Source organism: Pholcus phalangioides, unplaced genomic scaffold, assembly GCF_987345545.1.
Source record: "Pholcus phalangioides strain wild (caught in Gottingen) unplaced genomic scaffold, Ppha-v1.0 ptg000007l_1, whole genome shotgun sequence".
NCBI classification, from domain to species: domain Eukaryota; kingdom Metazoa; phylum Arthropoda; class Arachnida; order Araneae; family Pholcidae; genus Pholcus; species Pholcus phalangioides.
The window spans coordinates 3,551,450-3,574,853 of NW_028301600.1; the positions used below are offsets into that span (position 1 = coordinate 3,551,450).

A 23,404-nucleotide genomic window follows, 5' to 3' on the forward strand; every position below is an offset into this window, starting at 1 on the left:
GTGAATAATTAGCAAAGAATATGTATATGTGGCATTACGCCTAGCAGAAGATTGAGTAGATATTAATGGTAGGGAGTATTGACCTTTAAAGAGATGCAACACAGATTTATAAAAATATAAGTATCTAAGTGGTAGGATTTCTGTACTTTTGAAGAGAGTGATGGAAGGAGTATAATAGTCATTAAAAATTAGCCTTATAATTTTCTTCTGTAGTGATATAATAGGTTTTAAGTTAGTCAAATAATCACTACCCCAAATAGGTAAACCATATAGTAAGAATGGAACAGTGAGTAGTAAAGGATGATTACAAAAGAGCAATTAACAAACTCTTATACTTTTTACAATTACTCTTTATATTTTTTAAACTTAAAATATTTTATTTATATGCACCACAAAACTTCAATTGCACGACGTTTTCATGACACAAATCCCAAATTTTATGATTAATTGATTAATACAATATTATTACTATATTAATTGTGATTATATATATATATATATATATATATATATATATATATATAATATGGTATCATTATTATATCTATATTATAATATTAATGATCCACGCAGCTAAACATAGAAGGTTTACAAATCTCTGCGTTAAAGGGTGAATTGGCACTTCTGCTTGTGTACTCGACTCTCCTGGTGGTGGTCTTGGCACCAGGTCCTAAATTTCATTAAAGTTTGGCCAGGCTCCGAAAAACATGCATGATTTTGTATCTTTCCTGTTGCAATTAAATTAAATTTATGCAGCATGAAATTTTATTTTCTCTAATTTTCCCACAGTTAGAAAAGGGGAAAAAAGAATGTTTTATCTTTTGTATAGTTTGAATGCAGCACTAAGATGGCTTCATGGCTTCATTCCAATTATGCTGATCACATACTTACACATCACTCTCAATCACTAATGACAATTATAAATTCATACCTACTAACACAGAGAATAAGTATTCAAGAATTGTGTTTTAAAAAACTGCATCTAAACATTTGAGATTTGTAGCTAAAACTATATGAAGTGATTTTTCTCCAACTTGTACATCACTGTTTTTTTGTTTTTTTTTGGCATCGATCAGGGTCAGTGACCATCCCACTTGAAAGTAAAAAAAAGAACCCCCTGCAATCACTCTTCTATTTTCATGTAGGATTGCTTAAAAAAACAGGGGTTCAGTTGTGAATGAAAATTTTTCCCGGGGAAAAGCTTCACATGCACCAAATTGGGCAGCATAAAGCCATAAAACTTCCTCTCTCAATCACGTTTAGTTTAGTTTTAAGTATTAAAGTTGCAGAGAGAGGAAAGGCAAGAAAGTATTGGAGGGTATTATGCAATTATTCTCCATGGAAAAGGGGCCCTTAAGTAAGGCCATAAAGTAAGGGGTGTTGATGAGTGTGGAAAATATATTAGGTATTATGCATGTTTGACTTTACAATAGCAGAGAGCTTCCATCTTTTCAGAAATGAAAAATTCCGGGGAATAGTGGGCAGGAATTCTCGTCCAAAGACCCTACCAGTGACCATAGATTGAGCTCATCAAATCCATGCCAATGCCATGGCAAGTAGTTTTACAATCCAAAGGTTTTCCAACAAATATTGACTTGTTCTATTTTGTTATAGTGCCCATTACATGATTTAATTTGATTATTTGTTTGCTGTTTGCTTTCTTATTTGTTTGAGCCAAAAGACTTTACACATGATTTAATTTTTTTTTAATTTTAAAAATTTAGATACACATATTTCTGTTCATAACAGTTATAAATACATTTCAGTTGTTAGTGTTTTGTGGAATGGATTTCATTAAAAAATGCAAATACAAATTTTGTAGTAGTTATGGTTATCTGAAAGGCCCTTGCAAATTGTGAGGCCCAAGGTGGTGCCTTGTTTGCCTCTATGTAGGATTGTTACAGCATATATTGCACATTATCATATGATTTTTCAAACAATTTATTTTCGCTTGTACTGAAATTGTTTTTTTCCCCTCAAACTTCAAATAATCTATACCATTACAAATACAAAATCAGAAGCCACAAATCTAAAAGGCAAAAATTGAAGAAAAATTAAATTAAACAGATAATTTTTTAACATTAGATAGGAAACTCAAGGAAAGTACGTAAAAATTTGAATGAACAGTGTAAAATTAATCAAATTCCTATGTATATCTATAGTTTAGTAAATGTTTGCTAAATAATCAAATTTTTTTATTCTTTTTCATAATCAATAATACATAAAAAGTTACTTACCAGGTCTCATTTGCTTAATGGTGTACTCATTTATTAAATGATGATTATGTTCATTGAGAGTACAATGCAAAGATACACAGTCACTTTGAAAAAGAAGATCTTGCAGTGTGTACACCCTAGTTAATCCTAAAGATTTTTCTATTCCATCAGGTAGATATGGATCATAGAATATCACATTAAACCCAAACACCTTGGCTCGCAGAGCCACAGCAGTTCCAACACGACCTAAACATATAAATTTATCAAAACATATTCACCATCAATGAAATAGAAATATACTTAAAAATTACTTTGTTCATTTATGTCATAAAAAATATTTTTTTTTTTATTTAAGAGGCTTTGAATATCATATAAATAGACAAAAATTTATATAATCAAATTTCATTATCACAGCCCCCACATTCTGAAACTGGGCCCATAAGCTGGGATATTTAGCAGACCCTCCAGGCCAGAATTTTCCAAAAGCCCCTCTGAAGTAAATTTATGGCATTAAAAAAAATTCATCCCATGCCTCCAAGCTGCAGCCCTGTCAGACTCCATTCCCATGAAGACATTTTCGTGATACTATTTGCTGATTTAATGCTATTCAATAGATCTAAAGAAGTTGAAAGTAGACTCATTTCTCTCCCTCAGATGTTATACAATTTGTCAAATCGCATTGAGTGCTACCCATTTATATGTACTAGAATGGACCCCTCCCCATTTATGTACTTTTTGTTTCACACATGAGAAGGCACCCTGCAAGTGGCCAAGCGTCAGAAGTCAGGGTGGGGACCTAAGAGCAGAGGTAGAGGAGCAACTGGACCAGGCGAAGAAAAGAGAGAGGAAAAGATGATCGGATGTGATAAGAGAAGGCCACTCAAGAAATGGCTTCTCTTGATATGGAGAAGATAAAATGATGAAATATCCGTTGTTCACAAAGATCAACACCACAAAATCGTAACCAACAAAAAATATGCTCAATACACCCATTACTTGTGATAAAATAGCAATGAAAACCACTGGTGTAGACATTACAACAAGTTTCTAAAGTAACTGCGTTCAACAAGTTCTAAGGTGGACAACAGCAAGCCCTGTGCAGACTGTGATATAATTTTATGTATTCAGAGGCAAGATGAAAACTATATTAAACTATATTTATATGTCACATAATCATTCAAAGTCTGTTGTTAACCTTCTAACTGTCAAAATAGTTGGTGATATGCTTCTTTCTCTGCTCAAGCAGAAAAATCTCCTTCTTTTTTCAGCATTAGATGAGAATTTATTTATTAAACTTTGGTGAAAATGAATGACATTCAAACATTGCATAGATCCAATTGGAATCGAAGAAAGGGGAGAACACAGTACAAACAAACCTGTCAGAGAATACAGAATAATGAAAGGAGAAAAAACCTAGAATATACACATATGCCATCTCTATGTTATTTCAAAAACTTCATCTCAAAAAAGCAACTATGTCACTAATTCAAACCATCAGGAGATGATGTTTTTGACATAATATTACATCAGGAGTTCTATGGAAGAAATACAAACACCATTCTTTTGCTTGCCAAGGGTTTGAGGTAAATTACCAATTTGAGGTAAAAATGTAACCTTGAGCATTTTTGGTGTAAGCAGATAAAAACATGTTTTTCAGTATAAATCCCCTTTTCCCTTTTTTTCTATGTGTGTCTTTGCTTGAGGGGTCATACATTAGAATAATTTCATGGAGAGAGAATTTCAAACTGACTAGTGCGTTATCAAATAGAATTAATATCAAGTACAATATGTGAAGGTGTAAAGTTATTGAAAACATTGGGAGGGCTTAAAAATATTGTGGGTAGAGGAGGGGCTCAAATCTAATATTTTTATATGTCTTAGCAAGATAGTGGTAAATACTAAATGGGCTTGGACTCATGGACCAGATACAAGTTTACAACTATGATAATTCAGCATTATTCAGTTTGCTAGCAGTTTATTAGGCATTATATAGTTTGCTAGCAGTTTATTAGTCATTATATAGTTTGATAGCAGTTTATTAGTCATTATATATAGTTTGCTAGCAGTTTATTACACATTATATAGTTACCTGTCCATTACATTATACAAATACAAATACAACGCCACAACAGGCAAATTGCCCAACGAGGTGGCTGACTTAAGAACATCATGGATCCCGAGCCATTTTTTGGAGGCCCTACCTACTACTGCTACACCACACATGCACACCCCCCCCCCCCCCGCGGAACCCCCCAACGAATCGGTACATGCGGGAATGTGCGTGTACGTGTAGTGCAACCTGACGTAAAGTTTGTTTCTGTGTAATTATTGTTATGTGCAGTGCTGTCATCTGCCCCCAGTTTTTCTAAGTATGAGTGAAGTGTTATGGTTGAATGATTTACCGTTGTAGGACTGTTGCTCACTGTGGCGAGACTTTTTAACGGGGAGATCGGCTCGCATTTGCGCCTTGAAGTTGGGAACCACAGAAAACCAACTTCAGCCGACCACCACTGTGGGGTTCGAACCCGGATCCTCGCATCACGAGTCTGGCACTATAACCACTCGACCACCACAGCATTATACCCAATAGTTCTTTTTTGACAAGATGAATACACTTGAGGATCAATTTCTTATTTAGTATTTTTGTTTGATATATGTTCCATTCAATGTCACATATTTATGCTAGGATCTAAATGCTCAGTTAAAGTGGAGAGGATTAAATTCAGAAGCATTCGAGAAGATCAGACATAGTGCTTGGATCGAGCTCCATGTAAAAAAATTCTGATTTTTAAAAAAATTCTGGTATGCTCGGATGCATGGCAAAAAATACTATGGATGCTTGTTCACCCATGGCTCTGATGCAACAGTTTTACCAATGAAGCTACATAAACAGTCCCTAATGTAAGAATTTTTAAAATCTGTCGTTTAAAAAAATGAGTCTTGTTCTAATACGAGAAACAAATGAGATATCAAATACTTGTTTCTTGGCAAAAAATCGCTACCTACTGTAATGACTAATATTCAATCATACTCGCCCCCATTTTTATATACCACATCATCTTTGTTATTGAATCGCTAAAACTTGTTTGTGCAAGTATGTAAAAATAATGTAACCAGAATAATCTTTTTCCCCTCTTTTCACTAAAACCCCAGGTTTCTACTTTTAGTGGACTTGCATTAGGGAGGAAAAAATACATTTTATTGAAAGAAGGAGCAAGAACAAGAACATTAAAGAGGTTAAGTGTTAAATAGTGCTCAAAGTGATTCCTTTTTTTAGTTAAAGTTCCAATTGATGAAATAAGCATTGATTTCTGGAAACTGTCACCATCGTAAATTTTTTTCCATTGAATGATTTCAACCTGAAAATCACATCAGTAGGATCTAAAAAATCTGCTTCATGCACAAAACTTCATTTATAAATGAAAGCAGGCTCATGTGAACAATAAAGAAGTTGCTATTCAAGCAACACAAAAGGCAAACCTTGTGAATGAAAAAGAAAAAACTGACATGTTCTTAATGAATGTGAGCATTTATACAAATTTAAGAGACTCAGCTGAAATTTATAAACCTCTTTGAATAATATAAAGGCTCTTAAAAAACAATATTTTCATTATACTTATAAGCTAAGTGAACTTCAGCTCTCTTATGGACCTGTAAATCTATCTGTTTTATTTTCCATATTGTAAATGCAAATTTAATTACTTACCTAGTCCTACAATGCCAAGTGTATCTCCCCTTATTCTAGCACATCCCTGAGCTGCTTCACGAACTTGTTCTGGACCCTGGAATTTCTTGCCTTCTCTAACCATATTTGCTAACCAATACATGCGGCGATACAAATTAAGAATGAGGCACAAAGTTGTATCTGCTACTTCTTCTACACCATAGCCAGGTACATTGCATACTGCTATACCTAAGTAAATGAATGTTCCAAAACAATAAATGATCTCTCTTTCTCTCTCTGTAATTATTCAACAAACTCAATGTGTCAATTAACATTGAATAAATAAATACAAACACAAAGGCCACAACAGACAAAATGCCCAATGAGGTGGCTGAAAAAAAGATGCCCATCAAAAATATGGATGTTGAATATATATCTAAATTATATAAAAAATACAGCAACCCAATAAGAGCAATAAAAAACCAATAATTATGATAAAATATAAATATACTGCACATAAATCATGGTTGTCTCTTCAAAGTATGGGTAGCTTCTCGATTTATCCTAATATGTTTATATTATTTCTTTTTAAACGTTTCAATCATGTTGGAATTCATGACCCCTGGAGGTAAGCTATTCCATTTATTCCCAACCCTATTGGAGAAAAACTCTCTGCGACAACACAACCTAGAATTATCCCTTATCAATGGGTAATGGTGTCCCCTTCTAGAAGCAGTTGATTGACAGCATATTAATAACTAATGGTCCATTTTATCCATCCAAATTTTAAACACTTCAATCATATCTCCAGACACCTGCACTCTTCCAATGTAAACATTTTCAAAAATCAAATCTCTCTTCATAGCTTAAGCCCAGTGTGCCATCAAGAGCATGCATGGCTCTTCTCTGCACCCCGACCAAATCTATGTCTTTCTGTAAGTATAGTTTCCAAAACCTAACAGTATACTCCAATTCAGGATGAACTAAGCCCTGGAAAAGTGGAAAGACTCGAATAAATACTTCTTAAAAATAAAACCAAGCATTCTATTAGCTTTTTTGACTACCATTTCACACATTTTTCTCTCTCTCTCTCTCTCTCTCTCACACACACACACACTCACTCACTCACACACACATAAAGAATTTCAACTAAATAGAACACTTACATTTACTTAATATTTTTTATTATTCTTTTTTTTTTTTTTTTTTTTGGGCATTGATTTTAGTCTGGAATTTTTAACTATTTTTACTATGTATTCAACTAAAGCAGTATTTTAAGTTGTCAATATTTTTCTGAAGTACATGCTGGAATAGATCAGTCTTTCTCAATAGCAGCTATTAATATAGGAAGTTACAATAAGGAGCATGGCGATACAAAATTTTTTGGAAGAGTAGTAGTACAGGGAAACCTCCTAAAAACAGCCAATAAAAATAGTAGTTGTTTATAAATCCTTGTTTAAAGGTTAAGATCAATATCAATCTAATGGGATGTATTTAGTTCCACAAAACTGTGGCTTTTTTAGAGGTTTCACTGCATTAAAAAAATTTAGGAGAGCCTAGAGCAGTTATTTTATTCTCCTACAATCTCCTTATCAACACCACATTTAGATCAGATTTATCTATAAATGGGCTGTTAGCAAACTTGTTATGGGTTAGACAGGTGCTCTCAAGATGAATTTTTTTCATTGCAGTCAGTGTTTACAATCCTGATTTTTTTTGTATACCATAAAAACGAAATTGCTTGCTATTAGTTGAAGACCTTCAAGCACAGATGATTAAAGGAATGCTTATATATTTAGTGTGTTTACTTAGTTATGTTATAAAATTCTCAAAGAAAGATTCCAAGGTAAGTTTGATGCACAAAATTTTGTTTCATGCAAATTTTAGTAGTTTTTAGTTCGTCAATGGAAATTAAGTAGGGCTTATACAAAGCTGCAACTCATAAAAAGCTGTGGCGTTTTCATAAAACCTTTTTCTCACCCCTCATGTTTCTTAATGTGACTGATAGGTACATCCCAGTGGCTTATTTACAAAAAACTCTGATACATATCATCTAAGTCTTCATATGTATACAAATTTTTTTAATATTTTTTTTTCTTTACCAGAGAAGAGCATATTTATATTCCTCTGGTTTCAATAACAGCAGTAAGATTCTAGCACTATGCATAAGCTTAGACTCAGTGTGAAAATTGTATAACAAATACAGTGGACCTTGATTAGTAAAATTTTTCAAATAATTTGATTTTTTTTGCAGTTCAGTTGGAATTGAAAAAAAGTTGGGCTTGTTGGGCTGAATAAGAGGAGCAAGTAAGTCAGAGAAGCATAATGTTTTGTAAATAGTTGATAAGGTTTTCGCGGCCATCATTTGATGAAAATTGTTTATTCTGGTTCGAAGACCGTCATCCATTTAAGTCAGTTCTCAACGTTTCCTCAACACTAGTGGTTGGCATCATCAGGAGAATTGATAAAACTGGATCAGAAGTGGCTTTTGATCCAGTTTTATCAATTCTCCTGATGATGCCAACCACTAGTGTTGAGGAAACGTTGAGAACTAACTTAAACAGATGACGGTCTTTGAACCCGAACAAAGAATTTTTATCATAATGTTCTGTCAAAAGTAAGCAGCAAGCATTGCTATGGCATGTAATATAACGTAGACAGTTAAAAAGATAATAGGTAATATTTGGTTCATGTTAGGACTTCATATGGTTACTAATACACAGCCAAAAAAAGGGAAACAATTTTTTCTTTGTTCAATTTCACAAAATGTTCATATGGTCACTTCGTAATCTTAAATTTTCACACACACTCAGTATAACAATAGCAATGAAGGAGTGATGTTTTGTATTTCTTCCAATATTGGGTCAAAAATATTTGAGGGGTTAAACTGATTAGTCCATCATAAAGTTATGAAAAAAATATATTGGCATTTTTTATAGTTTCATACCCATTCTATAAAGTTTGATTTAAATATATCATCCTCATTTTTTTTTTTAAATCTGGTTGGAAAAATAAAAAATTAACAAACTATTGCATTAACAGCTACTAAATATTTTGATTCAAACACATACATTCTAATTAATGTATTTTCTTATATAGGCCTCTGCCCAAAATATTGTATAAGTAAATAAATACCTAGCTCTCCAGCAGCTTTGATATCAACATTATCAACTCCAGACCCGATGCGAACTATAATCCTCAAAGCCTTAAATTTGTCTAAGTCTTCTTTTGTTAAAGTTATTGTGTGCCACATAAGAGCACCCACTGCCTCATTCAAAACCTAAAGATTTTTAAGAAAAACCTGTTAAGAAATGCTTGTATGCATTCATTAAGAATGAATCAACATTAAACAATGATGAATATAAAATCATACTTCAATATCATGATTCATCATTATATAATATTAAGTTTCAATATCAATATCATTATTGAAACTTGCGCAACAACTAAGAAAGGTACAAATGAAAGCAAAATGTAGTTGAATGGTAATATGACAAAACATAGTGATAAAAATAAATTAAATGCAGTTATTCAATGTGGTGGGTGCATATACAAACAAAGAATGCTGCTTATCAAAATAACAATTTTAAGAAAATGTAGGCCATATACAGTTTAATCTTGCTGCAACTATACAGTGGAACTGCAGTTCACAAACATAATTTGATCTGCGAATGTGCTCACAATCCAAATCATTCATTTTACATCAAAACAAACTTTTCCATAAGAAATAATGGAAACTCAAATGAACCTTTCCACAATTGTCTTTTCCACACAAGTCATGATTCTTTTCAAAGATGGAAAGCAGGTTATTAAAATTTATATTATCGTATTTTTACTTTTTTTGTGTTAAAAGCTCAAGCATTTTCAGAATGAAGCAAAAATAACAAGGATCTCTCTCTCTCTCTCTCTCTGTGTGTGTGTGTGTGTGTGTGTGTGTGTGTGTGCGCGCACGCGCTTTTTTATTAATACATATATGTATACAATATATGTATATATATTTGTAATTTGGTCTTCGTAAATTAAAAATAGCGAAATGCACCCAAAAAATACTTGGTCCCAGCCTGTGAACTCATTTAAACATCTTTGCCCCTCAGTACAATAAAGCAAGCCATCACATTCGGCTTTTAGTAGTGATCACAAGATGCTCAGCAGACAACATGAGTACACAAAGCCTTTTATAGACTATTCTTCAGCTAGGAGATTTGGTACAGTGAAAACTGTCTAAGACGGACACTGTATGAGACGGGAAACCTGTCGTGAATGGAACAAAGTAATAGTCCAGTATTAATGAATGCTTTCTTCCATTATGAGAAACCTCTTTAAGATGGAAACTGCCTAACATGGAAACAGAAGGCATATTCAGTCTATTATATTCAGTCTGCTGAAACTGAAAGAATTTTTGGCCAAGTGTTAAGTTTTTTTCCTTTGACTGGGAAAAAATTAAGTCGTATTGATTTTTCCCTTTTGTTAGGGAAATCTTTTACTTCTTTGAAAAACGATGAACGCTTACTATTTTTTCTGAAGCAGATATATTGAAAGCCCATTGCCCATTTAGAGCATTTCGTTTATGATGAAGATGACTTTTGTTGGTAGGTACCCCTGTTTCTTAGAAAAGAGTTGATAATTTCCATTTTAAACTAGTTTAGGTATAGAATAAGGGGAGGGAGACTGAATTATTATTCACAATTTTAGGGATACCTTATTTTATCGATTCATTCAGGGGTAGATATGGCCGCCAGCTGCACAAGCAACACAAAACTGCAGGTGATAAGAGACGAAAGAAAAGTAAAATTGAAATGATATAGAGATGTAGATCTTCTCGTTTATAGTAGTCAGGCCAGGTTACACTATAAAAGTTTGACAAAAGGTATTTTACAAAACTTGAAAAGAAAACAACTAATGAGTTTGTTGATTCCATCCACTCGGATGTAACCGATATGCTTATTGGTTGCATCTTTCAAGTTTTGAAAAATATATTTCATTAAACATTTATAGTGTAATAACGGCTTTAAGGTGATATTATCGAAATTTAAGTTTCGCAAAGTGACAGAAATAAATCACTGCATACAGGGCAATTCAGAAAAGATGAAAAAAACTTTAAGAGGTGAAAGTACACACAAATACAAACAATTAAAACAGCATTCCTGTGTAAATTAATCGGGAGAAAAAGAAATGCATGCAAATGTAACTTGGAGAAGAAGAAGAAACCGTATGCAAATCTCCATCACAGTGAATAAAAGGCACTTTAGTAATACTGAAAAAGCAGACATTCACTGTGACACAGATTTGCAAACGGTTTCTTCTTCCCCAAGCTGCATTTTCATGCATGTGGTGTTCTTTTTCTCCCGATAAATTTCAACAGGAATGCGGTTTTAACATTTGCTGAGCTGCCATTTCGAAATGTGCTAGCGTGTTTACGTTTCATGTTAGACCATGCATTCTTTGATGACAATTGTTTGTACTGGTGTGTACTTATCACCTCTTAAAGTTTTTCCCATCTTTTCTGAATCACCCTGTATACATATTTTTAGGTGCACCTTTATAAAACGGAAACCTGTCTAAAACAGAAAATAATTTCAGTCCCTTGACGTTCTGTCTTATACAGGTTTCACTGTATATGCACTACATCTATTGCAAGATATCACTAATTTATCAAGTCAAAATTTGTTTGAAATTTGTTTCTCCAGGAATACACTTTATTCTTCTTTTTACTCACACCATACATGCACACACTTTTCTATTATTTTCACAAGCCCCATAAAGACAGCTGATACGTTATCAGGCAGCCTCATTAAGAAGTGACAAGAAAACTTAATGCTGATCTGATCTGAGAGACATCGCTTCTTTATCAAGTCAATATTTGTTCATAATTTTTTTATTTTGCAAAACAAAGTAAACAAAGTTACTCATAATACAAAGATCTGTACTTAATATACTAAATCTCTCTACTATGATATTTTTCAAAAAATCTTATTCAGAATTGTATTTAACCTAATAACAAATCCCTCTTGATGCAAAAATATCCATTACAATAATAAATCCATCTACAACAATACTTTTTTTAGGAGTCTTTGAAACCCCATTACAACAATATACAGTAAAACTTTGTTAAGTCGTCACCCTGATAAGCCGTCCCTCCGGTTAAGTCATAATTTTTCTTCAGACCCTTCCAGCTCTCATAGACCACAATGTTATTAAACCCTTGTTTACTCGTCGCTAATTTCGGTTAAGTCGTCACTATGAATAAGTTTGAGAAAGAGGAACAGACTATTTTTATGGCTCCCATTATAAAAAAAGAGCTTATTAACCACATTGCCATATGCTTAAAAGTCACCATAAAATCCTATATACCCAAATGGAACAGTTTAAGTAACGAAAGTTACGCTGGGGAAGTTCATTTGCAGACTAAGGTTTTTGGAACGTTGGGGGCTGTTCAAGCTAGATCTCACTTCTTCCTGGGCTCCATTGGAGAAACTGGACAAACCGCGAGACACCCAAGCTCTGTCGCAAGAAGCAACATAAGCACTTCGCCACCCCCCCCCCCCCCCGGGGGGGCCATCTCCGGAAAAACCAAAATTTATTGATATGTCACAGATTACATATAATGCAAGGAAATCAAAAATTATGTGAATCGAAGAATCAAATTAATCAAGTTAAAGTCAAAGTGCAACGGGCACAGATAATAATCATAGAATCATAATCATAGAAAGCATGGACTCTACTAATTCAGGGCTTGAAATTTAAACAAAATATTTTTGTTGAAAAAAATTAGTCATTCTTTCCCAAGTTGAGGTCTTCTGTTTACTTTTCCCTGCCCAGGGCCCCTGCACCAAGTCAAAAGTGTTCGAGATTACTTTGTAGTTGCATCATGAATTATTGATGAAGAATTAAAGCCTAAAGTTATATAAATTTGATGTATATGTAAAATTAATGTGCAATAGAGAGTTCTATTATGATGAAAGCTACCTATTCTAACAGTTGCTCTGTTAGTCTAAATTAAAAATTGCTAGTATAAATCAAAGTGTACAGTACATTTTACCACAATAATTTAAGTAATAAGAGATAAAAAAGAAAAAATTGCTATTATTTTTTCTTTCGCAATCTATAAATTTTATTAATATTGTTATTTTGATTCATACTTTAATAAATGTCATATTACTTTGAATTTATACGATTTTCACAACATTGCACATTAAAACTGACGGCACTCCGCTTAAGCCGTCATGATTTTTCGATAACTTGAGGTGAAAACTTATCGAGGTTTTACTGTATTTCATATCTTGCCTAAAATTGCTTTCAATCTATTTTTAAATACAAATACAAATACAAATACAACGCCACAACAGGCAAAATGCCCAATGAGGTGGCTGATAAAAAGATGCCCATAAAAATATGGTTGTCATATGTTTCAAAAATACAGCAACCCAATTAAAAATGCAATTAACACAAATTACAAACAATATATACACATGATAAAATATTATACGATGCCCATAAAGATTACTTATGGTTGTCTTATTCTAAGAATGGATAGCTTCTCGATTTACCCCAACATGTTTATCGTATTTCTTTTTAAACGTGTCAATTGTGTTACAATTTACTACCTCCGGGGGTAAGCTATTCCATTTATTAACAACCCTATTGGAGAAAAATTCCCTGCGACACCATAACCTTGCATTGTCCCTCACCAATCGATACTGGTGTCCCCTTGTAAAAGCAGTTGATTGGCGGTGTACTAAAAGTTCATGGTCCATCCTATCCATCCCATTGAAAATTTTGAACACTTCGATCATATCTCCTCGACACCTGCGTTCATCCAATGTAAACATATTCAAAAAATGAAGTCTTTCTTCATAACTCAAGCCCTGTGTGCCAATAAGGACACGCGTAGCTCTTCTCTGCACCCCTTCAACCAAGTCTATGTCCCTCTGTAGGTATGGTCTCCAAAACCTTACAGCATACTCCAGTCCAGGACGAACTAAGCCTCGAAAAAGAGGAAGAATGACTTTAGGAGAACGCGAAGAGACCTTTTTGAAAATGAGACCAAGCATTCTATTCGATTTTTTGACAACCGCTGAACAATGTTCAGAAAACTTAAGTCGCTCGTCAATGAGAATTCCCAAATCGGTGACTCTAGTTGCATCCGGGATAGTAAACCGGGATAGTTAAACTCTTCTCATTTGTTTTTTTTCTTCCAAAAAGAACATTATATAGTGAAATCAGTATTTTCCAATACCATCTGCCCCCCTCCCAAAAAGTGTTTATGAATTTGTCCCTCTGGCTACTTGTTATGCAAGACAAAAGTCTTGTGCAAACAAACCTCTCTACATGTTGAAACACCTTCAAGCTGACAGCAATTTTCTAGTACTTTGTTTTTTGCTTCAACCAGTTGATGATGTCCTGTTTCTTCTAAGACAAATTCAGTTTTTTTTATCCACTCACATGTTCTGATATGGAACCCTGACCCCCAGGCCAGACTTTTCCACAGGCCACTTCATGGTGAGTTTATAGTGCGAAATTTATAATGTCTCACACTGAGGCTAACTGAATCATGTTTGAGCAGTATGCTTTTGAACCAAGTTTTGAAGACTTCACCATCCATACCCTCATGATAATCTTTAGATATTTTCAACTCGAATAACAGTAGGCCGGCTTCAACAAAACCACCATCACTGCCTCCTACCCTTCCTGACAAGCTGCTAAAACAGAACTACAAAGTCTTAGGGGAATGAGTATACTCCATGATAATTAACCTCTCCTTAGTATATGTCAAGGGGCAGGGGTGAGAAAAAAAATCTTGTTTGGGGCAGCAAATTCCTGATGCTTTTAGAAGTCTTATAGGTGTTGTCATGCAGCGCTGCAAAGAAATATATTTTTGAATAGCTTTGCATGCAAATTCATTTATATGTTATCCAGCTATAAAGAAGAAAGCTTCTTTTATGAGAACTCTTGAAGATGTATAGAAGTATATCTGATTTGTTTGTGACCGCAGCAATTTAAAAAAATGTTGCATGATACTTAGGTTAAAAGAGAGACACAGAAATGCTTGGGTGAGAAGGTGGCATCCTTTCAACACCAGCTCTGATGACATAAGGGCAAAAATGTTTTGACTGATCTTCAAAAAATGGTTTTTTATCCTTCAGATAACTTCAAACTAGTACCAAAATGAAAAAAATAGTAAATTATGAGGTATTTTACAAAATGAGGGGCAAATACTGAAAAGACTATGTTTCTATGTCCATACTATAGGAGAGGGGAAATGCTCTTTATCCAATAAGTCTCTCACTTAACCGTTGAAAGGCCAATGTTCCATAAATGGAACATAGTTTTTATTTACAAAAATATCGGATAAAAATTGATTCAAACATTTCCGGTTTTTTAACGTATAAAGATGAGAGTTCAAAGTATTTTGTGAAATAAATTTGGAAACTTCAGGTTAATATAAGCATTTCTGACAGAATTTTGAAATTTCACATTTTTTGAGAATTTTTTCCATTTCTATTCAAATTTGCCAAAATTTCAATTTTGAAGTAAATAGAAGATTATTTTGTGTGTTTCTACCACTTATAATATATCAATCAAAGTAAATCAATTAGTTTCTTTGTACTATTAAATGTTAAAGAGCTATGCACGTTCAAAAATGCATGTTCCATTTATGGAACATTGGCCTTTCAAGAGAGCAGGATTCTAGGGATATCTAATGCATGGCATGCTTCTTCGATTTTCCCGTTCAAACCCCAGGGTTCCAGGGTGTTGTCATCATTTGACATGTGTATAGGGGCTAATTCTGGGTAATATGACACAGAATAATGTGATTTTTGGGGTGAATATTGGGTGAGTACTTTTTTATTTTTGCATTCTTAGAAATGTATGTTTTAGGGAACTGCAAACTAATCAAACCAAGTTCGACAATCTTAGATAGTCTTGTTGTGTTCAACTGAGTGCAACCATATCAAAAAGATATCTCACATTAGAAGAAGCTGTAAGATATTTAGAAACTCTTTCAGATTCCTAATTAGAATATGTAGATATATACCAATTACGTGTTAATGAAAATAGGAACATCACGGATGAAGGTTATATTGTTAAAAATGATCTAGTATCAACAGCGCTAACTGATGTATGTGAAATGCTAGATAATTTTGCAGCAACAAAGATGAGGTGTTAGAAAACTCCTGAAACGTTTTCTTCAAAGCTGTAGGACAGAAAAAAGGAGCAAAATATAAGTGCAGCACTCAAGTTTCAAGAAAAAGCAAGATAGCTTTGGGCGATCCGAAAAAAAAACTTGCATGGGATAAAAAAATTCTTTCCAGAATCCGATCAAAATCTCGGCTCTGAATTCCATTAGAAAAGATTTCCCATATGACCATTATAGCACATTGTATAATTCATTTAGAGTTGCGAGAAGCGGATCTTATTTCACATTTGGAATTCCGAAGAGAATTGACAATGGACCTTCTACGAATGAAGGAGGGTTAATTATTTATTCAGGTTGTCAACTGAAAAAAAGATGTCAGGTCATTTGATGGCCATTATATTGTATCTGTGATGCAAGGATGATGTGCAGTTTGCCAAAAAAACACTATGCATAAATGCTACCAATGTGACAAACGTCCCATCAAATATATATGTTTTCCTTCTTTTATAATGAACATTAGAAAAAAATTTGAATTTTCTGCATTCATTTTTATGTTGAAAAAATCTGTATATGTTACAAATTTTAATTTGTAGTAGAAAATAGAAATTTTTGTGTGATAACTGTAATCCAGAAACAAATAATCATGAGAATATAGGCGATACCAGTTTCCACTTTCACCACTCCCCAAATGCCAATGTTCCATTTATAGAACATCATGAAAAACAAAGAAAAATTTTTTTTCTTCCTATTTCAAAGTTGATCTACGTATAGGTATGCAAAAGGACCTAGAATTTCGAATTTCAAAGTAATAAGTGACTTTGTTCATAGTTCGACCTTTAAACGGTTAATACGTTTTTTGCTTAGTATGACTTCTTTTCATAGTCTATCTCAACTCTTATTAATACTCATCAAGATTTCTCATTCAAAGTGTTTTCTCATTTATAACTTTTTTCACAACCATTTCTTAAAAAACTTTATAAGTGGAATCAACTGTTTTTATAAATTAGTTTTATAAGTTCATTTTGAACAGCTGCATATTGCCATTTATGACCATTATTGCCATTTAAGTGTTCAGAATGAATCATATTCTCAGAAAGTGATTGTATGTTTTATTCATAACATCTGAAAATTTCACAATTCATTTTTTATAAAAATATTACCGGAAACTTGCTACTGTAGATCAATTAATGAAATAATTACCTTTTCATGTATTTCTTGAGTAGACTGTGCATCACAAAAAGCTACTGTTGCTACATCTTTGAGAATAGGCATTTCCACAGAACAGTCTCTTCCATCAAGGAGAGCAACCAATGGTCGTGTGTGCATAGGTCCGTTAGGTATAGTAGGAGCTCGAGCACCAACTAAAAAAAAAATTAAATAACTAACCTATCCACAACTGCAAAAAATATGATTAAGAGCTTTTGAATCTGTTCATTTCCTACAGTTTATATGCACATTTATATTCAGTAAATATCCATTTACACTAAAGTTGTTAATATTGCCCCCTGGGGGCAATGGCATGGTCCAGGGGGTGGTAGAAGCTATGGGTATGATATAGGATCCTATAGGTTAACTTGAGTAGGAGGGCTAGGAGAAAAAAATTTGAAAAGGGGAGCAACAGAACAAAAGTTTGAGAAACTATGATTTACACAATTTGTAATTTGAAGAAGTTTTAAAATATTCTTTCATGATATGCTATCATTTCGAATGATTGATATTGAACTTAACTTAATGATCATATCATGCAACTACACACTATCAGGTCTCATCATTTTTTGACACAGTGCAGGCTTGTAACTAGGCTGCAGCAACTGGAGCACTGCCCCAGAGCCTGAGTTGCACGAATGGGGAAACTCAGGTTTGTGGGGTAAACTACATTTTTGTGGGGGCCAGACAAAAATTTATACCAAATAGTATCTATATACTAAACATATGTTGTCAAATAGCTCAGCAGGCCAGGGCTGGACAATCTATTGCCCAACACACCCAGGGCAACTAAAAATGTTGACTGAACATATATTTTTTTACCACATGACTGGAATAGCCATATAGCTTTTTTTTTTACTTTTCCATTATAATGATGCAAGTGTTCTTACACACATGTATGTAATTCTACAGAAAGAGAGCATCTTCAGAAAAAAGATTACTCACTGGTGAATGGAACCAGTTTGTTATTAAGAAGACACCAACAAATAAGGCAAATACACAAAAATAAAAAGTCCTAATGCATTTTAACACCAATGGGTGCCATCTTCAGAGGAAAATGTAACCACTAGTCACGCTGACCGAGTTTCCCACTTGGGTTGAATACAAAATCTTAATGCTCGGTTGCTCAGCAGAAGAAGTACGTCTGTTCACTTCAAACGTCGTGGTCAGAATGAAGCTGTGAGCCTGTGGGAGATACTAATGCAGCGTCCTGATTGGACACTTGTGGAACAGTGCTACCTGATTGGTCTATTCGAATTTTCTTATAATTCCCACTCGAAATGAATTTAAGCCATGGTGTTGCGATCAGGGGTGTAGATTTATTATCGTTAACTAGTGTATTTTTGAAGGCCCAAATATATGTGCCTTCGTAGAAATCTCTATCTCATCTGTTCAGATCGGAACACATTAGACCATGAACTTGAAACCATCAGAGCAATTGCGATAAACAGGGGGTTCAACACCAAGATCGTTGACGAAATAAGTAGAAAATTCTTGAAACCAGCACGAGGAACCACTCTAGAAAATATTACAGAGAGACCACTCAAAGAAAGTGTAGTCATACCCTACGATCTAATACTCTCACTGAAGATCAAACCGATTCTTAAAAAGTTTAATCTAACAGCCATAGATGTGCCCACTAAAAACTTTGGTTTCATGCCCCTAAAGATACTATACCACAGAATAAACAATGGGGCATTTATTACATTCCATGTGGTGATTGCTCTCTTGGTTATATAGGACAGACAAGGAGACCCATAAAAGCAAGATTAAATGAATACGCTTGCTATGTTAAGAATCAGGAATGTGAAAAATCGACCATCGCCGCTCACTGTTGGCAAGAAGGCCATAGATTCAAATTTCAAGAAGCAAGAGTTTTTCACAAAGTCAAGTCCACAGTTGATTTAGATTTCTACGAAGGCACATATATTCGAGCCTTCAAAAATACACTAGTTAACGACAATAAATCTACACCCCCGATCGTAACACCATGGCTTAAATTCATTTCGAGCGGGAATTATAAGAAAATTCGAATAGACCAATCAGATAGCACTGTTCCACAAGTGTCTAATCAGGATGCTGCATTAGTATCTCACGCAGGCTCACAGCTTCATTCTGACCACGACATTTGAAGTGAACAGACGTACTTCTTCTGCTGAGCAACCGAGCGTTAAGATTTTTTATTCAACCCAAGTGGGAAACTCGGTCAGCATGACTAGTGTTATATTTTCCTATGAAGATGGCACCAATTGGTGTTGAAATGCATTAGGACTTTTTATTTTCGTGTATTTGCCTTATTCGTTGGTGTCTTCTTAATATTCTTGGGCAAAGTTGATCAACTCTTCTACCAGTTTGTTATTCTACTTCTTTATGACTGAGTTTGATCTTTTTTATGTACTATGTTACATACTTATGTTTAAGTACTAACAGCAGAGTCAATATAGGAGCAGATCGGGTGACATCAACATAGTGCTTGTGTGGCATATCCTTCCAATATCAGCAATAACTACATAGTATCTAATACACCATATTGTTAATATGGAATTGGTATTGGTGCTATAGTACTGTATTGGTACTTCTCGTTACATGAAAACAGGTCAAGCAGGATTCAGTATATAGTTGGTGAAGTGAATTGTAGAAAAAATTATAATGAACACAAGCTTTTATTGAGTATTTTTATATTTGGTATTTTGGTTACATTTGACATTAAAATTTTTTATGGGCATAATCTTTTCAGTCACCTCATTGGGCAATTTGCCTGTTGTGGCCTTTGTATTTATATTTAGATGGATATTACACACTTCTTCAAACTTAAAAAAGCAGCGAGAAATCTGGAAAAATTGAGTATCTCTAGTTTCAAATGCAATGATATTATACAACCAACAAAAAGTAAATGAAGCTATTATTTAAATTTTATTTCTAGTGAAACTTATTTTTTGCAGGTAAGACAGTAACAAGAGTTCAAATCATCTGTGGCAAACCTTGATACCAGCAGCACTTCCTTGTTAAATTCAAAATAAAGGCAGTAAAGGACTATTTTTTGTAAGTTATTAAAATTATTGTATGAATTCTGGGCTCAGTCATTTTGTGTGATCCACCATAACATCTGTATGTGTTAGTGGCTGCATGTGTTAGTGCCTTGTAGCTATCAATATATGAAATCACTATTAGTTAATGAAACTGTTGCTAACCCATTATGTGATGATCTTTTGATTTAAAATCTAGAGAATCATCCATTTTCATTAAGAATTATTGATTTTTAGTTAATGATATTTAATGGGGGGGGGGTAGTAATGATGATGGGTAATGAAGGGTAAATAATGACTAGAGCTAGAATTTAGCAAAAACAGATGTTATATTGGGAGGGTCATTATATCGAAAGTAAAACATATATGACAGTTTTTCTGTGAAAGCATTTTAGACTTATCCTACCAGTTGTTGTGATGGAACGGTCGCTACAATGTGGGGTCATTATAACGAGCATCAACAGCATATTATTTTATGTTGGGCTGCTGTATTTTGGTTATTTTACATCCATATTTCTCATGGGCATAATTTTTTTTAGCCACCTCTATTGCTTGTTGAGGCCTTTGTATTTGTATCTGTTTTTTGTGGCATAAAAACTTGGGCTTGTTCAATTAATCGATCAGTTGTTGATTGCAGTTTAAAATTTTAGTTGAGTTAATCAACTCAGTCAAATCGATTAAAATTTTTGTTAAAAGTTTTTAAACTGATTAGATGTCTTGAATTATGTTCTCATACTCAAAAAGCGACCATATATAAAGATATTTGAATGAATATTTTGATGCAATTTTTTGGCTGGGGAAAAAACAAACAAATCAATTCAACAAAAAATGGTGATGACTTCAGTTTCAAATTAAGTTTGATGGGATTCGCAGAAGACAAGACCAAAATTTATTGTGTTAACTGTGAACAGCAGTTTTCGTATTTGGGAAGAATCGGCTCTCCTCCTTTGCACCATTTAGGAACAAAATCAACTTTCAGATATTTTCTGCAGTTTCTAACAAGTATCATTATGAAAATCCAAAGTATTGATGCAATCACTGACCAAACAAATTTTGTTTTCTAAAACAAATAACAAGATCTAAATGAAGAAATTCCACGGTTTGACAAATATTTTAACCATATTAAATTGTTAAAGTGGGCAGCCATACTTTCTTAATCTGTCTTATTTTGTTTAGCAAACACGTGTGCAAAATGAATAAAAAAATTTATCTTTGTAGCATTAATATTACATAGTTACCTATGCCATGTTTTTTATAAATTGTTAGCACTTGGAAATACTCTATTAAAATTTGATTAATCAGTTGATTAATTTATTAAAATTTTTTGATTAATCATTTTTTATTTTAATTGATTTCCAGCCCTACTAAAAACTGTTGGAACAACTCTACAAAAGAATTCATTTATGCCATAAAAAACTAAAAATATGCCATATAAAGTCAAAAAAGACCCAAAATTTTCCTTTTCTATTTCTGGTAACATTAATTTTAGCAATATAATATGAAAATGAGAAATATTAATGCAATTAATACCCTTTAAAAAAATTAGTTGTTGCTTTGATAGAAACTATTCAGTTTAATAACTACCACATGTATGTCACAAAATCAGTAAGTAACACAGGGGGACCTGGGAACAAACCCCCCAGGCCCCTCTCAACTAGCTTTGAACTAGTCCGAAAACAGTGAAGTACAGTTCTGAAAACAATATGAATATATTGAGACCATGTTATCTGTACGTGACGTGCCCAGCATTGATTGGATGATGAATCAATTTACAGCCACACTATTATTGAGGGGAAGAAAACAGTGAGAGAGGACCTTAAGAAACCAATAGGAAATTTTTGGTACAAGAATAACTTGCAACAAGTCTCTACTCCTACACATTTTGTCTCCAGCTTGAAGAAAGAGGAGAAAGGATCAGTAATCTCAATGGGATGCACAGATATCCTGAATACCAAGATTCACCCCTTTTTTATCTCATTAGTCAGTCAATTGTATAAGTCTTTCAGTAATTAATTCAGAGGGCTAAAGAAAAAAAAATCCATTTTCACCAAAAATGCAAACTAATGCTTGAAAATGAAAAAAAAAAGCCTTAAAATGACTGAAAATCATGAGCAAAATGCTCTATTGCATAAAAATAGCAAAATTGGGTAGCAGTTCAGTAAAAAATAGGAGTTCTTCCAGATTATTTGCTGTACTTGCAAGTTTGAAAACATCTCTAATATACATCTAAAGAATTCGTTATAATTTTGCCCCACATTCACTTCACCAACCATGTGCTGATTCCTCCTCCTGCTGTAAACTTAGGAAAGTTTTTTCATGTAGCAGAAAGCATGGCTGATGGCTATCTTAAGAGTGTCATGGGTTTTCGGGCAGGTGATTTTTCTGCAGACTCATATAGAAAATTTACTTGATTACTCCAGAAAATTTCAACCGTATCTCACTTTTATGAGCCCCCCTCTTCCTCTTGAGGCCCCGGGCCCATGCATTAAGACAGCACTGGCAAGTAATGGCAACATAGTACAATAGCATTTCTTGAATTCCCTGAGTTTTTTTCCTGAAAATGTTTTTAGGTCTATCAAATACAAATAAAAAATCTGAAGCCACAACGGGCAATTTGCATAATGAGGTGGCTAAAAAAAGTGAAAAAATTAAGGTAAGAAAAGAAAAAATACAATATACATGTATAATAGTCGCTGTGATGGTCAAGTGGTCATCGCGAGGACCCGGATTCAAACCTCACCGTCACCACAGTGGTGGTCAGCTGAAGTTGGTTTTCTGTAGTTCCCAACTTTAAGGTGCAAATGCAAGCCGATCTTCCCATTAAAATGTCTCGCCACAGAGAGAGCAACAGGCCTAGAAATGGTACAACTATTCAATGGTACTTCATTCACTTTGCTTCTGAAAATATACATGGCAGCCCTGAAAATATCAGACCCAACACTTCATATGCACTCAGACTGTTAGGTACACACACTTACACTTCCAGCACAACTCACTAGGTGGTAAATTTCCCATGGCAATAGACCTGAGTTGTACTCGGTTTGAAAGAAAATGAAAGAAAGAAACATGTATAATACAGAAATAACAATGGGGGAACAAAACTATAAAAATATGGTTGTCATAGCATAAATGCACCAATCTAAAGTTAATAATA

General features: G+C 33.8%; 1 protein-coding gene across 2 annotated transcripts in view; it reads right to left on the reverse strand.

Annotated features, from left to right (window-relative positions):
• Positions 1-23,404, reverse strand: part of LOC149084809 (C-terminal-binding protein-like) — a 100,214-nt gene that overhangs the window by 7,973 nt on the left and 68,837 nt on the right. For both annotated transcript variants that reach the window (XM_089232545.1, XM_089232546.1), the window contains exons 4-7: positions 17,219-17,379; positions 9,016-9,160; positions 5,923-6,129; positions 2,238-2,462 (exon numbers count right to left, since the gene is read on the reverse strand). In XM_089232545.1, coding sequence (XP_089088671.1) covers positions 2,238-2,462; positions 5,923-6,129; positions 9,016-9,160; positions 17,219-17,379 — 738 coding nt within the window. The remainder of the gene's footprint in view (positions 1-2,237; positions 2,463-5,922; positions 6,130-9,015; positions 9,161-17,218; positions 17,380-23,404) is intronic.